The sequence below is a fragment of the Rhinolophus ferrumequinum genome, chromosome 4, assembly GCF_004115265.2.
Source record: "Rhinolophus ferrumequinum isolate MPI-CBG mRhiFer1 chromosome 4, mRhiFer1_v1.p, whole genome shotgun sequence".
Taxonomy (NCBI): Eukaryota; Metazoa; Chordata; class Mammalia; order Chiroptera; family Rhinolophidae; genus Rhinolophus; species Rhinolophus ferrumequinum.
The window spans coordinates 58,265,340-58,280,248 of record NC_046287.1 but is presented as its reverse complement, the minus strand read 5'-3'; the positions used below and the strand labels follow the sequence as shown (position 1 = coordinate 58,280,248).

The window sequence follows — 14,909 nt, the reverse complement described above, 5'->3', positions numbered from 1 at the left end:
CCCTTCCGTCTTCTCTTTCACAAGGAAACTTTCGATGAGGGTTGATTCGCCCCAGTGGCTTTTTCCCACCATGGGTGGTGGGTGTATCCTGGCAGTGTCACAGCAGGATGTGGACACAGTCGGTGGCATGACTCCAGGCAGGGCACTGATAACTGATGAGAAATGGGGAACTTGACAAGGTTCAGTTTTCCCCTTTATCTTCCTAACCTTTGACAATCATCCAGTTACTAACTGCAGTTATTTAAGGAGAGAAAGCCATGTTGTAGTAGAACAGATGGTTCTCAGAGGGCAGCGTGGGAGGTAGGTGGGATGTGACCAGATTACAGAGGGTTCAGGCTGGGCCGAGGACGTCAGACTTGATCGTGTAGGCAGCAAAGAGCCAGTCGGCCAGGGAAGAAGACACAAACTTCACATAATTGACCCGGTGTGGGTGCAGGATGACCTGGGGAGGCAGGAAGCAAGTGCACCCTAAGGGGCCCCTGCCCATGGTGTCACTGGGGCAGGGAGAGCCGGCCGGACGGTGCTGCCGCCCTCCTCTCTCAGGTCCTCTTTGTTATCCAACTGACACAGCCTGTCCTTCCCGCCTTAAAAAGTTCAAAATATATACCCTGAGCATGAGAGGCCAGCACATGAGTAAATGTAAAAGCCAGAACTGCTTGGAAGAGTGGTCTGTATGTGTGGCTCATTCGTGGATATAAATGTTCGTTATAAATGACGCTAAGCCTCAGTGGGGAAGCTTTTTTCTCCGTTGTCGTTACTCAAGGCCAACCTCCAGTAGCTGCTGAGCCCTCAGAGGGCGGGTTGAGAGGGGGCAGGAGAGCAAAGGGATTAAGTGTCTGGTCTTGAGCCTTAGATACACATGGCTTCATATTCCAGCTCGGCCCTGGAATGGCTGTGTGAGCAGACAAAGCGCTGACCGCCTCCAGTCTCAGGTTTCTCACGTACAAAATGGAAATGCCAGCAGTACTCCTCCGTGGCCGTGGGGAGGATGCAATGAGGCAGTGCAGGTAAAGCGGGTTTACTGAGCTAATCCGTGTGCTGGTTAGCCCGCTGCCCAGCATGTGCTCCTTACATACTCCCTCCTGTCACCATCAGCCCGCTGGTGCGGCCCTGGCGGCAAGTGGTCAGAAGGTGGTTTTCAGTGAGTGCTGTCCACCCTGCCCTCTGCGGGGCGCTCAGGAGTAGTGGGCCAGTTGTGGTCGAGCTTATTAGACTCTGGCCTGTGTCCCTCAGAACTTCAGCACAGGCAAGAATGCAAATCCTTTGTGTTAGAATGACTCAGACACCTCAGTGATACGTAAGGGAGCACTTCCCGGGCTTTTCCGTGCTGCCTCCTCCTCCTCTGCCTTGGGCCAGTTCCTGCCAGTCCTCCTGCCCGACTGCCTGTCAGCCCAGGTCCCCAAAGCCCCGGGCCGAGGTCAGCACTCGGATGACTTCAGCTGCTAAAAGACATTTGCACACTTACTGGTGGCTGATGACCAGTCAGTCTGATGCTTCTTTTCATCTTTTTGACAGTACCTGAACCAGTTTGAAAACTGCTGTGGCCTGCGCGAAGGAGCCATCCTCACCTTGCTGAGTGACATTGGTAAATCCCAGCCCTGGAAGTCAGGCCAAGCCCTCCAGGGAGAGTGTGTGGTGCCCCTGTGAGTCTGTGCATCACAGGGAGAGATATTTCGGTCCTCTGGGCTTTACAGAGGGTGGGGTTGAGGGGGCAGATGGAGTGGGGAGGTCAACAAGGGGCTAGTCAGGCAGGCGCTGAACTCAAATAGATTCCCCTTCCTTCCTGACTAAGCCCTGAAGTGAATTATGATGCATATAGAATAACAGATTTCCTTTCCCATTAAAAAGCTCCACTCCCTACTTTCCTGGAATGGCCAGCGATGGAGTAGGTTGTCACTGAATGGATTTCATCCCTTGGCAGCAAATTTTTCCACTTCCACATTGGCAGTTCTTTTGCCAACTGCAGGCGTAGGAAAAACTGCCCTTGTTTAATCCTTTGGTACTGTTGGTGTCCTCAGATGAAGGTATCTGTGGCACTCTCTGAGAAGGCCCGGCTGACTTCAGGGAGAAGACGAGTGACCTCAGACTGCAGAGGTCAGAAGCAATCCTCTAGACTCTGGTGCCTGCTCTGAGAGGGAACTTGGAGGGCAAACGCCACAGTCAGCACATGGCTCCAGCCTAGGGAAACAGACATTAGGAGTGAGAGAGGGGCTGCCCAGGCCTCCTTTTAAAAATAAAACAAACAAACAAAAAAAAACACAAAAAAAATCTCCAAGGTTTTTGGTACAAGTTGACAGTTTGAGATCTAAAGTTTAGAGTTATCCAGAATTTATCATTCAGTGTTGCCCTCAGATTTAGGGAATGATACCATTTTCATCCCTCTCTCACTGCAGCCTTTTTATAACTGTTTTTTTTTCTTTTTGTTTGCCAAAACTTTTTTTTTTTTTTTTTTTTTTTTTAGAAAAACATCACACAAATGTAATGAAAGAGTAGGACTGTGAAACCCACATACTCTTCACCTAGATTCGCCAGTTATTACCAATTTGCCACATTTGTAAAGCTGTGTTCTCTTAACGCTTGACCTGGAAGGATAGGTGGGCCTCAAGTCTCTTAAACACGTCGCCTTGCTGGTGTGGGTCTGCCTCTTCCTTACTCTGTGCCACTTTTGATAGTAGGTGGGCAAGAAGGAAATGAAGGGAGGAAAGTCAAGCAATGACATATTTAAGGTTAGGATCAAAGCAATGTGACAGAAAATTCCATCTCCCTCTATATCCTGTGTCTTTGTCCGTTGGATGGACTTCACAGTGAGGACAGGTTGACGTTGCACCAATTTTATATGACTTGAGTGGGCTGCCATTTCTGGCCAGACTGATTCCTTCATGCATTGGTCCATGTGGGTCTACTGAAAGGGTCCTGTGTGTCTACCTAGAGGGTCTAATCCATACGTCAGTAATCCCACCTGTTTCCTCCAGGTGGCTGGATGACTCGGTTAGGCGCAAGCTCTGAACAACAGGGTTGCTCATTCAGTTCCCACGTGGGCCAGTGGGCTACACCCTCCACAACTAGATTGAAGGACAATGACTTGGAGCTGATGGGCCCTGGGAGACACACTGTTCCCCAATATTCCCCAATTAAAAAAAAAAAAAAACACCTGTTTTCTCGATACCTTGCCACATTGCTTGTCCATTCACATTTTGCTGAGACAGTCACTTGATTGTGTCCTTTTCCCAGTGGCCATATCATTAATTTAATCTCTGTCAAGTTAGATTGAAGGTGGGTTAATAGATCTGGAAATATTCTTTTGCCCTTCATGGGCAACTTTTATTTTGTTTCTCCCTGGTTAGAGCTTCAAGTCATTTTTTAAAATGTTATTCTCTCAAATATTTTTTTTCATTATTTGTACATTGAGCAAATAGTTAAGAAAGTCTTTAAATTACTGGCTCAGGTACACATAACTGTTTACTTTTTCATATCACTTTTTACTTCCTCAAGTTGTTCTCGAGTGATATTAATAGAGCCGCTACTGGTTGCGTATTCTCTGGTCTGGGCACATTGTGTCTCTACTTACCATCGACTTGTGCGGTAGCTGTCATATTATCTATTATCTACTTAAGTTGTATATGTGTGTTTGAGTTATATGTAAATCAGAATAATGAAAACAAGGAAACTCCCAAGGGCTTATGTCTTTCAGTTCTCCTAGAGGTGGATAAATACTAAAATTCTTTAGGTCACTGATTCCCCATCTTTCTTCTCTGTGACCCCAAATTGAAATAATAAGGCCTTAAAGTACTAGTGCACTAGAAGTAAATTCTTGAAGGTGGGGACTTTAGTCATCGCTATATATCTTCAGCATCTGGAACAGTAGTACTTTATATAGCAGCTTCTCTATAAATATTTGTCAAATAAATGAAATACATCCCCAAGGAAATCAAAGTAAGTAAGGACCTATTTAAAAAAACAACAAAAACAGGTGTCCACATGTAGTTAACATTCTCAGGCCAAATACCAGCTCTTCCATTTATTGGCAGTGTGACCTTAGGCATGTTACTTAATTTTTAAGAACATAGGTTTTATTAGCTCTAAAGTGGGACCATTAGTCACCTTATTAGAATTGTTATGAGGATAAAATGAGATGTTGTGCCCAAAGCTCCTGGTACAATGCTCTGCTATTGGCAGAATGTACCATCAGCAAACATTAGTTCCTTTCTCATTTCCTTCCCTTTCTGGATTTGGATTTATATAGCATCCCTTTTGTAAAACCTCCGTCACCGTTATTTGCGTGTTGATCTGAGGTTGGGATCCACTGAGCCAGGCAGGTGGTTGTCTTATGAGACTTTCCCTTCCTGGAAATGGGTACCCCTCCTCAGACCCATTCTTATCTCAGCCACCTTTTGGATGCAGTCACATCCCCTCACTTTGTGGTCGCCGTAGAGGTGGCTGATAAGCTTGTATTATATTTTCATTCCCATTTCTGATTTGTGTATAAGACTCATCAGATTTATTTCTTGTGCAAGGATTTTGTCACCAAGCCAGATTTCAAAAGCTTTTCTTGGAGCTCATCTCACATAACTCTTTTGTATTCTGAAACATTTCCTGAGCATATTTTGTTCCAGTTTGTTTCAAGTGCTGGCCCCACGTTCCCTTTGGTTGCCACGGCCATTCTCTGCCAGGTTGACTTCAGATAAGCGGCAGAACCACACCCTTGGCCGCTGGATCCAGATTCATTGCCTTCTCTTCTGGCTTATACCTGTTTACCCCTAATCTCTTCTGTGCCACTAGCCTCCCAGAGATGCCTACTCAGAGCGGTACCAAGATAATAGACACAGGTAGGATTTTTCCAGTGAACCTTAAGTTGTCTAAGAAGATATCGCAGTGTACATATGAGGAAATAAGCAGATGCCTGGTGAGCACACGGGTGAGCCCTATTTCCTATGCCAGTACAGGCCTGTTAGATCATTGCTCTTATGCTGGTAAGAGATCCTGGGATACGTGCAGAGGCAGCTGAAAATTATTTGTCTTCCACCTAATGCGATCCTAAAATAGCTCCAGGAAGTTGTACCTAAGTGGACTCTATTGAAATAGTCTTGCTCATTATTCATTGGAAAACACTGGCGTGTGTTTCCTCCTGTTAGCTGAGGAGCAGACTCCTGGGCACTCAGATTAAGGTACAGATTGTTGCACTCTGGAGTCCCACGTCTCTGCTGTCCCAGGGGTGGGGACCTGCCCAGATCAAGGCCAGCTGGGTGGACCAGTGGGGCATTTGCCATGGTCTTATCAGATCATGTGTCTGAGTCGATCATTCTTGATTGTCCAGGTGGCCAGTTTACTGTGGTGACTGCCCATGCTGTCCCCGGATAGAGCAGAGAGGGTTTCAAAGAGAACACAGGGCTTTCGGGAAGAGAGCTCCTTTCTAGGAATCCGAAAATTGGGCTCTCTATTTAGTGTTTATCTAATTGTGGGTTTATAACAAAAGAGGATTGCCTGATCTCAGAAATTCAGATCATTGGTATATAAATTATGTTGGAAAGCATAAATCTGATTAATGAATATAATAATAACAAAAGAGACAACAACTGGCTTTCAGTCCTGGCTCCTCTTTTCCCAGCTCTGTCACCCTGGGCAAGGACCTTTTTGGTCCATGTATCTTTTCATCTCTTCTTTACGGAAAACTGGTAATTTTCTGAGCCTATGTGTCCTCAACTTTAAAACGAGGGATTTGGGCTAAGTGACCTTAGAGAAGGTCCCTTCTGACTCTGAATATTGCGTTGTCATTATCAGATAGCCGACTTTCAGAATGGTTGCCCTGGGATGTCTCTGACGTCCACGCCACTGTCCCGTCCTGACTGCTTTCCACAGTTTCTCTCACCTCTCCTTTAATGCATCATCTTTTTGCCCAGAACTCTGCTTGATGCATTCTTTTTATTCCTGTTCCATCCTAGTCATCCCTCTCTGCACCTGGACTGACCTCCCACTGCTTTCCAATCTTCTGTCTGCCAGGCCATTCTCATGACGTCTCTATCAGCTGTATCTCTAAAACCTGTGTAGTCAGCCCTCATCTCCATCCTCAACTCCATATCCACATCCATATAATATTTCTCCCAAAGTCACTTCCAAATTGAAATCCTAGACTTCTTCTTTAAGTCTTCCTGATACCCTCTTTCTTATGTCACAAGCCCCATCTTTCTGCCAGTTACCTGGACATGACCCCAGTTTGGAATCTCATTTCTTAAAAATCTGCCCCTCTTCCTGCTCCACACCCTCCCATTTAAAACGTCTTCAGATTCTTCCAGCTTTCCTTCGTGTTGTATATCCCATTTTCCCTTTCTGTTCCCACTGTCTCCACTAATTCAGTGTCACAGCAAATTACTGTAATGGCGTCATACCTCACCTTCTTATCCCCATTTTACTAATTTGTCTTTCATTGGAAAGGACGCTTTCCTCATAATCCATCATGAGATCCAGGCTGAACCTCTTCAGAACCTTGCATTTCCCCTGATCCACTGTAGCCAACTTCACATGTACACTTTTATACCCTCCTGCTAGCCTTTGCATATGCTCCTCCTTTTGGATGCTGCTCCTGCACCTCCCCCAAAACCCTAAGCCTTCTTATTTTGGGGGCTTACGTAGCTTTAGACTTGTCCCCTCCGTGAGGTCTGCCCTGACCCGTCACTAGCTGAGGTTCTCCCTCTCATGGGATTCTTTACCCCTTGTTGCCTCCTCCCCTCACTGGGTACTTGGCATCTCTGCTCTTGTTACGTGATCTCTCTGCCTGTGCCTGAAAATGAGGACTGATTTCTGGGCTTGGGGCCCATTGACCAGATTTTGTGTGGTACGTGAAGAAAACGCTTCAATTCCCTGGCACATTTTCCACAATACCTAGCAAATAGAAGACACTTTATAAGTGCTAATGAAATGAATGAGAGATTGATTTTGCACTTTATTCTTAGCACGTGGTGTGACTGCCTTACTACCTTGCTGGTTAGTCATAGGGACTGTTTTAGCCGAGAAACCTTAAGCTGGACTAAATCTCTCTCCACATGTCCACACTTGACCTTTCAATCTGTTTTGTTCGGAAAGCCCAGTGACACCAAAATGACTGGCACATAGTAGGCACACAATCAATTTTTATTGAGTGAACAAACATCCTGTTGCCCTTCTTACTCATTGGTGACTTAAATCACCAGTTGGTAACTGTCGTTTCTTTCTCTTCTAATCTCTGTGTCAGCTTTTTGGTCCATTTATCTTTCCATTTCTTCTTTATGGAATGTATCTCAAATAAAAATGTTGTTATGGGAGCTTAGCAATCTCTTTGAATTTGGAGTATAATAAGTAGCAATTCATGGATATAACCCTTATTAAACTGCTTTTCTACAAGGAAGTCTAGCTGGTCCTATCTGTTCCTTAATTTGTAGTTTTTGATATGAAAAAATATACAGGAGCTATGATTTGGGATTCCCGTTCATCGGTAAGAACTACAGGAGTGTCGCATTCTTCAGTTATGTATTTGTGTCTGCCTCATAAGCCCCGGGAAAGCTGGGCTTAGTGCCTGGCTGCTGCTCCTGACGAGGGTAACAGGAGGCTGTCTTTTTCCTGGGGCAGGTCCTTAACATGGGCCTCTCTGTGAGGTATCTGCCCTAGGGAGTGCTGCTGTGTCGTTTAAAGGCTCACACAGAGTAGGTGCTTCTTAAAATACTTTTCTGTAATTGGAATGTGAGAAATTAACTTTTAGGCTTTATGCTTTGTGGTGTGTTTTTTTTTTTTTGTATATACATGTGTATTATCACTATTGCTAGGGCTTTAGATTTTTTATAAATGTTCAGATGCAAAAGTTTTTCTTAATCTCAAATTCTCATTTTCCATCCAATTTAAATCAAATTAGGTTCTCTTGGCTTGAGATAATTTTGATTCATTTCATGATGCTTTTCAGGTACTATTTTGTAAAATGTAGCAGAGTCAGACCGAAGTAAGCTTTTAAAATTCTAATTCTATAAGGAGAGCTATTTAAGAAGTCTTACCTATCAGAGAGTTTTGACTGTTCCACTCAGTCCAAGAAACGGTGCATAACAATACACGTAAGATTCTTTAATTTCAGACTTTATTAAGTTGACAAGAGTATTTGAGAATAAATGACTGCCCCAAAATGAGGATTAAAAGTTTGTTGTATATAGTTGCTTAAGCATAAAAATAGACAACTATTAGTAGTAATTAGTGGATTAGTTATCAAATTGCTCTCCCATCTCACTAAAGAGTTGGTGACAACTCTTACTCAGCGTGACGAAGGGAATAGTGCTTCAGTCTAATCTGAGCACTCTTCTTCCTCACTGAGGGGCTGCTTGGGGCATCTCGCCTGCTCGTGCTCCAGGGGATTTGCATGGAGATGTTCACATCTAGCTTCAGAGGCCTTGTCTCAGGCTGGACGTGTAGGCTCGCTCAAAATGCAGTGAGCCTCAACTTTCATACATTCTGCTTCTGAACAGACTAACCCATACTTTTACGTATTATACCCTGACATTCTTGTCATAGACCCAAACAGGCTCTTTGTGAGTCAGTCAATAAACCTTCCGAGTTACTGCACGGTTGTGCGCCTTCCCTGGCAGCCACTAGTTCAAGTTCAACAGCAGTACCATCGCTATGTCCAAGGTTGTGTTTGGGCAGTTATTTCAGTGTTTTGCTATACTTTGATTCTTTGGTAAAAATGAGTAAAACAAAAATTGAAAGTGCCGGTAAGAAGGATTGGTCTTTAAAAGTTAGTACAGTGGAGAACAAGATGGAGTGGAATTTTTTAGGCATTGAAAGCAGCAAGTCTTCCACTCCATTTGGACAGTCAATGGACCTAAGCCAGTCTACTGTATTCAGTTATGAAAGAAATGAAAAATAAGGAACAAGTATAAAATGTTGTACCCATATGGTCAAAGGCTGGGTTTCAAAGGGCAGATGTAATTAGAGGCTTTGTCATATAATGTAATGTTCTGAGCCGGAACTGCCCTCATCAGATGTTAGTTGTTTAGCTGTCTCAGTTTGACTTTCAAATGTGTTTTCAGGAAACGTTCAGCATGAAAGTCTTCGTGTAGCGTGTGTGATCACTTGATTCCTGTGGAAGGCCTTTGTCCTCCTGCTCTGCAGAGCAGGCAGGAACGGCCGCCCTGGTCAGGGGGCTGCACACCTTCCTGGCTTGCCCACATTCTAAGTCTGGCTTGATGAGTTTATTTACCATTATTAAACTTCTCTTAGTGTTGTTATTGCATTTGCTTTCAACCATTTTTTTAATAACAAAAACCAGATCACGCCATTAACTTGGCAGTGCGTCATTGATGTCTCTCTGAGGCATATTATCTATATCTGGGTGATATTATCTATAAAGCTAAATGATTTTAAAACAGTTGCCTGTTACAATGTGAATCTACCGTAATTTGTTCAACCATTCCCTGCTTGATGACTCTCAGTTTGTTTCTGGCTGTTTCACTCAAAGCTATGCCATAAGCATCCTTATTTGTATGTTATGATGCTTTTGATTTTACAAACTAGACTACCAGAGGTGGAAATAATGGGTCAAGCAATATGTATGTTTTAAAACTTAATAGATTATTGCCGTACTTCTTTTCCAAAAAGGCACAGCAATTTTTACTCCTTCCAGTCATGTAGGGAAGGGCATTTTATTTCCCATCTAAAATTCTTGCTGGTTGAAGAGGTGAAGAAAGGTATTTCACTGTGCTTTGATTTGCACTTTTATGACTACTTGTGACCTTGAGCAGCTTTCTGCAGAATTGTTTGCCATTTGTGTTTCTTCTGTAAATTGCCCTTTTTCTCCCAGGTTGCTTTCTTATTGATTTATAAGAGCTTTTTTGTCTATTGGGTATATTTACTCTTTGGCATATGTGTTGCAGATATTTTTTCTCAGCCCTTTTGTCTTTTGACTTTGTGAATAGTATCTTTTGCCAAAAACTTTGAGAACCTTCTGTGTTATTTTTATCGCTTTTCTTTATGCCATATACTTTTCTTCACCTACCACTAATTTTTTTTTTTTTGCTAAATTTATCCCTTCGTATTCTAGAGTTTTTGTTGCTAATGTGAATGGGATCTTTATAGCTGACATAGAGAAAAGCTATTGGTTTGTATATACTTGTTTTAGTTCTAAATAACTTACTAAGTTCTTTCCATGTTTTAGTCTGTTGAGTTTTCTGGGCATATAGTCATCTCCAAATAAAGATAGTTTTATCTTCAAATAAAGATAATTTTATTCCTTTTTTTTTTTTTGTAGTACAGTTAGCTAGGACTTCTGTTAAAGTCATCAAACCTCTCTTACAAGCAAAAATCACATCCTGCTTAGAGTCAGCTGTAGATGGATCCCCACCCCTACCGCCACCCCCTCTCTCACCCCTGTGGCTCTGTGGCATGACCCTCTGTGTAACGTCATCATATTTCCTCTTCACAGCAAAAGTTGTGGGTATCAAATGACTTCAAAACCAGTCTTGTGCAGGCTCCTGCCTTCCCATCGAGATTCTGAGCTCTTTATAGTTAGGGATCACGTTCCTTATTTTATGCCTCTCACAGAACCGAGCAGAGAATTGGCACATGATAAATATATGCTGAACTGTCAGGTGTGTTCAGTGGGCTCCAATTCTCTTCTTTAGTTCTCCCCACTTTTGTTTTATTGGGGAATATTGGGGAACAGTGTGTTTCTCCAGGGCCCATCAGCTCTGAGTTGTTGTCCTTTAATCTAGTTGTGGAGGGCGCAGCTCAGCTCCAAGTCCAGTTGACCGTTTTCAATATTTAGTTGCAGGGGGCGCAGCCCACCATCCCATGTGGGAATCGAACTGGCAACCCCATTTTCAGAACTTGCACTCTAACCAACTGAGCCATCCGGCCCCCCCTTCCCACTTCTTCCCTGAGGCGAGTTCTTATGTAATTGGACTCTAGACCAGATAACCAAAGTGTTCTTTGCACAGAGGGCCCTTCTCTCTTACCCATCTGTAGAATTCAGATTTTTAAACCTCTACCCTGGAGAAGTTTCCCTCCTCAAACTTGATCAGCATCAGCATGATCTGGAGAGCTTGTTAAAATACAAACTGCAGGGTCACCTCTAACGTTTCTGATTCAGCAGGTCTGGGCTGGGACCCGAGAACATGGCATTTCTCACAAGTTTGGATGCTGCTGGTCCAGACAATGCCACTTAAGGACAACTGCTCTAGACTGTGGTTGGTGACCTCATAGATTCGAGGCTACAAGTTCTTTGCATGAAAAAGCCTGATTTTTGTGGTGATCCAAGTTCTCGCATAGTCAGATCCCCTTCCCTTCATCTGCTCAGGCCTTGTCCCTCCACCGTAAGGCTGTGCTGAAAGTCAGAATATGTCTCGGGGGCACACAACATTCATCATTCACAGCATAGGCGATTTTGAAATGAAAAGCATTTTTTGGGCATAATGAAAACTCGCTCCCCTTTCCACCCTCTCAGCCTCTGCACTTAGATACCTTCATGAAAACAGAATCATCCATCGGGATCTAAAGCCAGAAAACATCGTTCTGCAGCAAGGAGAGCAAAGAGTGAGTGACCCCCCTGGGACTTGGAAAGTCCTGGGATTGCCTTAGGGAAGCTGTTCTGGTGGATAAGGATCTAGCTCTGCATGTTTGTTTATATTTGGAGCTCTGCATGATTGTTTATATTTGCATTTGCTTGCGTTTGTATTTGCTTTGATTCTCTGGGAATGCTTTTTGATTTGAAACAAAATCCAACAGAAAGTTCTTGCTTGCAGATTGAGGCAAGTTTGAATGAATCACATTGTTAATTGCCCAAGATGCAGGAATCTGATAAGGAAAATAATGTTTGTCTTCCCACCTTCCCCCCACCCCCACCAACCTTTGGGACTAGCACTTCTTGGAAATAGACTTTTTGTTTTCCTTTGTTTGAGAGCATCCACTTTTGATGCTAACAGAGAAACCAGTGCTAAGTTTGTTCTAGATATGGCTGCGAAGAGGCGTTTGGCTCTGGCACCTGTGCGTGGAGCCTGGCCCAGCCTGCAGTTTCCCCAGAGCTCTCAGTGACCCTTTTCAGTGGCCCTCCTACACAGGTGTGGCGGTAACCTCCCCATGGGGCTTGGCACTGTGTTCTTTCATGGCCTTGTGTTTTCATCTGGGGTGATAAGCCACGGCTCAGCTGAGCGGAAGTAGTAACTCAACTCATAGGTCACTGAGTCTGTCCGAGACTGCTTCTGTCAGCATTCTCGGCTGGCCCAGGACCACCACAGAGCTCACCTTTGTTCCCGTTCACACGTTCTCATCATTGCTTCTAAGAGTTAAGAACGAAAGGTACTTACTGACAAGGGACTGACCTGGTCTCTCACATCATAAAGTCCAGGGTTAACGATCTTGAGGGCTGGTGCTTTAATGTTAGTCTCCCTCAGGTGATTGGTCCCAGAGCAAGGGAGAACATACGCCTTTTTCCAGCATTTTCACGGTGTATGTTTCCTTTTGTCCTCTGTCTACCACGTTCAGGGCATTCTGTGTATTTGGTGGTTCTGAGGAACTTAGGATTTCAGAAATATTCTCTGCTCTGTCAGCAAACAATCAGAATTTTTATAGGAGGATAGTGTATTCTCATAACTCTCAGGTTTCTCTTTTTTTTTTCCCAGTTAATACACAAAATTATTGACCTAGGATATGCCAAGGAACTGGATCAGGGCAGTCTCTGTACTTCCTTTGTGGGGACCCTGCAGTACCTGGTAAGAAACGGGGTTTACAAGATTGCTGGTGAGTCTCTCTCTGGTGGCCACATTCGTGGGCCCTTCTCTATACTGTATTTGCCTTCTCGCATCTAAGTCTTGCCAGCTCTTTGGACGGTTCCTAGATGCGTAAGAATTGTCGCATGAGGTCAGAGCCATAATTATCAGTTCAAGTCAACACAGAGTCCCTGTGGAAAGATACGGCCATCTTCTCTGATGTCAAAAGAGCTCTGCTAGTGTGCCCTTGTCCAGATCCCATTAACCTCTGCGCTTCAGTGTTTCATCTAAAAAAAACCTTTAGACTCATGCTGGTCTGTAGAGGCCACAGTTTCCATAAGGTGTCTCGGGGGCCATTGAGTACGAGATGAGAGGTCTGAGCTCCCACCCTTTCTTTATGTTACTTGGTCTGAATATTGGGGTTCTATGTGAGTCACTCATTCATTCGAGAAATACTGACTGAGTGTAGTCTGTGTGCCAGGCACTGTGCTAGGAGCTGGCGATGCAATGGGAAAGAAGACAAGCATGTCCCTAGCCTTTAGGAGCTTAGAGTTTAGCACGAAAGCAGGTATTACACAGGTACTTACACAAATAACTAAGACTTTATAGTTAGTTTCTATAAGTGCTGCCAAGTAGAAGTGCAGGGTGTTATAAAAATATATATTAGGAGGACCTGAAGGAAGAATAGGTGAAAAGGGGCTGGAGGTGTGGGGAGCGAGAGGAAATTCCAGGCAAAGAGAAGATAGTACATTAGGAGACCAGACAGTGTGGCTGGAACCTACAGAAGAAGGAAGAGAGTATCTTGAGTTGAAGCTGGAGAGACAGGTAGGGGAGAGATAATTCAGGGCTTTTTCAGCTGGGATAAAGATTTTGGACTTTATCCTAAAACCTCTGGAGAGACATTGAAGGATTTGAAGTTGGGGAGGTATCAGGTTTACCTTCTAAAAAGACCACTTTTGAAACAATGGGGAAAATGAATTTCACTGAACAAAAGTAAATGTGGGCAAATAGTAAGGAGGCTGTTGTGATGGGCAGTCCAGAGCTGGCGACAGACGTCGAGATTGGTGCAAGAAATGCTTAGCAAGAGACTCAGCAAGACCGGGTAATACAGTGGTACCTCGGTTTTTGAACGTAATCTGTTCCGGAAGACTGTTCGAGTTCTGAAACGTTCGAAAATAGCCAACAGCTAGGCCTCAGGATCTTGCACTCAGCAGAAGCCACGTCACATGTTCGACTTCCGAGGCGTGTTCGAAAACCGAAGCATTTACTTCCGGGTTTATGGCGTTCGTAAACCGAAATGTTCGTCAATGGAGACATTCGAAAACCAAGGTACTACTGTAGATTGCTTGTGGATGATAACAGCTAGGAAAATGTTGATTGAGTAAAGGAGTCTGCAGTTTAAAAAAGAAAAACAGTTGAAAGCCACTAAGCTAGATGAGCTCAAATATCCTATCTAGTTCTTAAATAAAAAGGAAAAGAAATTCTTTGAAGTTTTTCTGAGTGCATTTATACTTACTACTTATCCCACCGACTAAGGTAATGGGCTCCACCGATTTATCACCTGCTGTGTGGATTGGAGGTTTCAGAGTTGTGACTCATGGGGGGCTGTGATTCCGGTGCCTGTGTCTGTGTAACGTGAGCATGTAGGCCCAGGAGTATCTCCTGGGATCCTCATCAACTCAGCAGCAGTTAAATGGGAGACTCCATGCTCTGACCAGGATGCTCCGTCACATCGTTCACGTACAGAAGCTAAACCTTCTGTCCATAGCCAGACACCAAGAGGGACCTGACCATCCCCAGTTTTTCCTCTTAGTTTGGACTCCTTGGCCCTTCCATAGGCGTCACACTTCCAGCCAGGTAGCACACAGCCTTTGCTTGTGATGGTCCTTTCTGGAATGTCTCCTCGCAGACACTCATGTGAGGAGCCTTCTTCGGAGCTTGGCTCTTGTCCTACCTGTTCTTCGAAGCTTTCCTTGGTCACCCAGCTCTCTCTACTTGGGCAGCAGTCACGCATCTGGCTTTTTCCTTCCTGATTGTATATATTCCATCCCATTGTATGCCCACATGTCATAAACCACATCAGTTCAGGAGACTTGGTCAGCATTTAGTGTCTGTATGATGCATTTGGTGCGTACAGCCCAATGTCATTGTCCTTTGTTGTATGTAGCCTATCTTTCCATCTCTACACAGAGCTCA

At 44.1% G+C, this 14,909-nt stretch overlaps 1 protein-coding gene across 2 annotated transcripts in view; it reads left to right on the top strand.

Annotated features, from left to right (window-relative positions):
• The window catches only part of IKBKB (inhibitor of nuclear factor kappa B kinase subunit beta), a 50,408-nt gene that overhangs the window by 13,351 nt on the left and 22,148 nt on the right, over positions 1-14,909 (top strand). For both annotated transcript variants that reach the window (XM_033104470.1, XM_033104471.1), the window contains 3 exons: positions 1,516-1,585; positions 11,453-11,541; positions 12,627-12,716. In XM_033104470.1, coding sequence (XP_032960361.1) covers positions 1,516-1,585; positions 11,453-11,541; positions 12,627-12,716 — 249 coding nt within the window. The remainder of the gene's footprint in view (positions 1-1,515; positions 1,586-11,452; positions 11,542-12,626; positions 12,717-14,909) is intronic.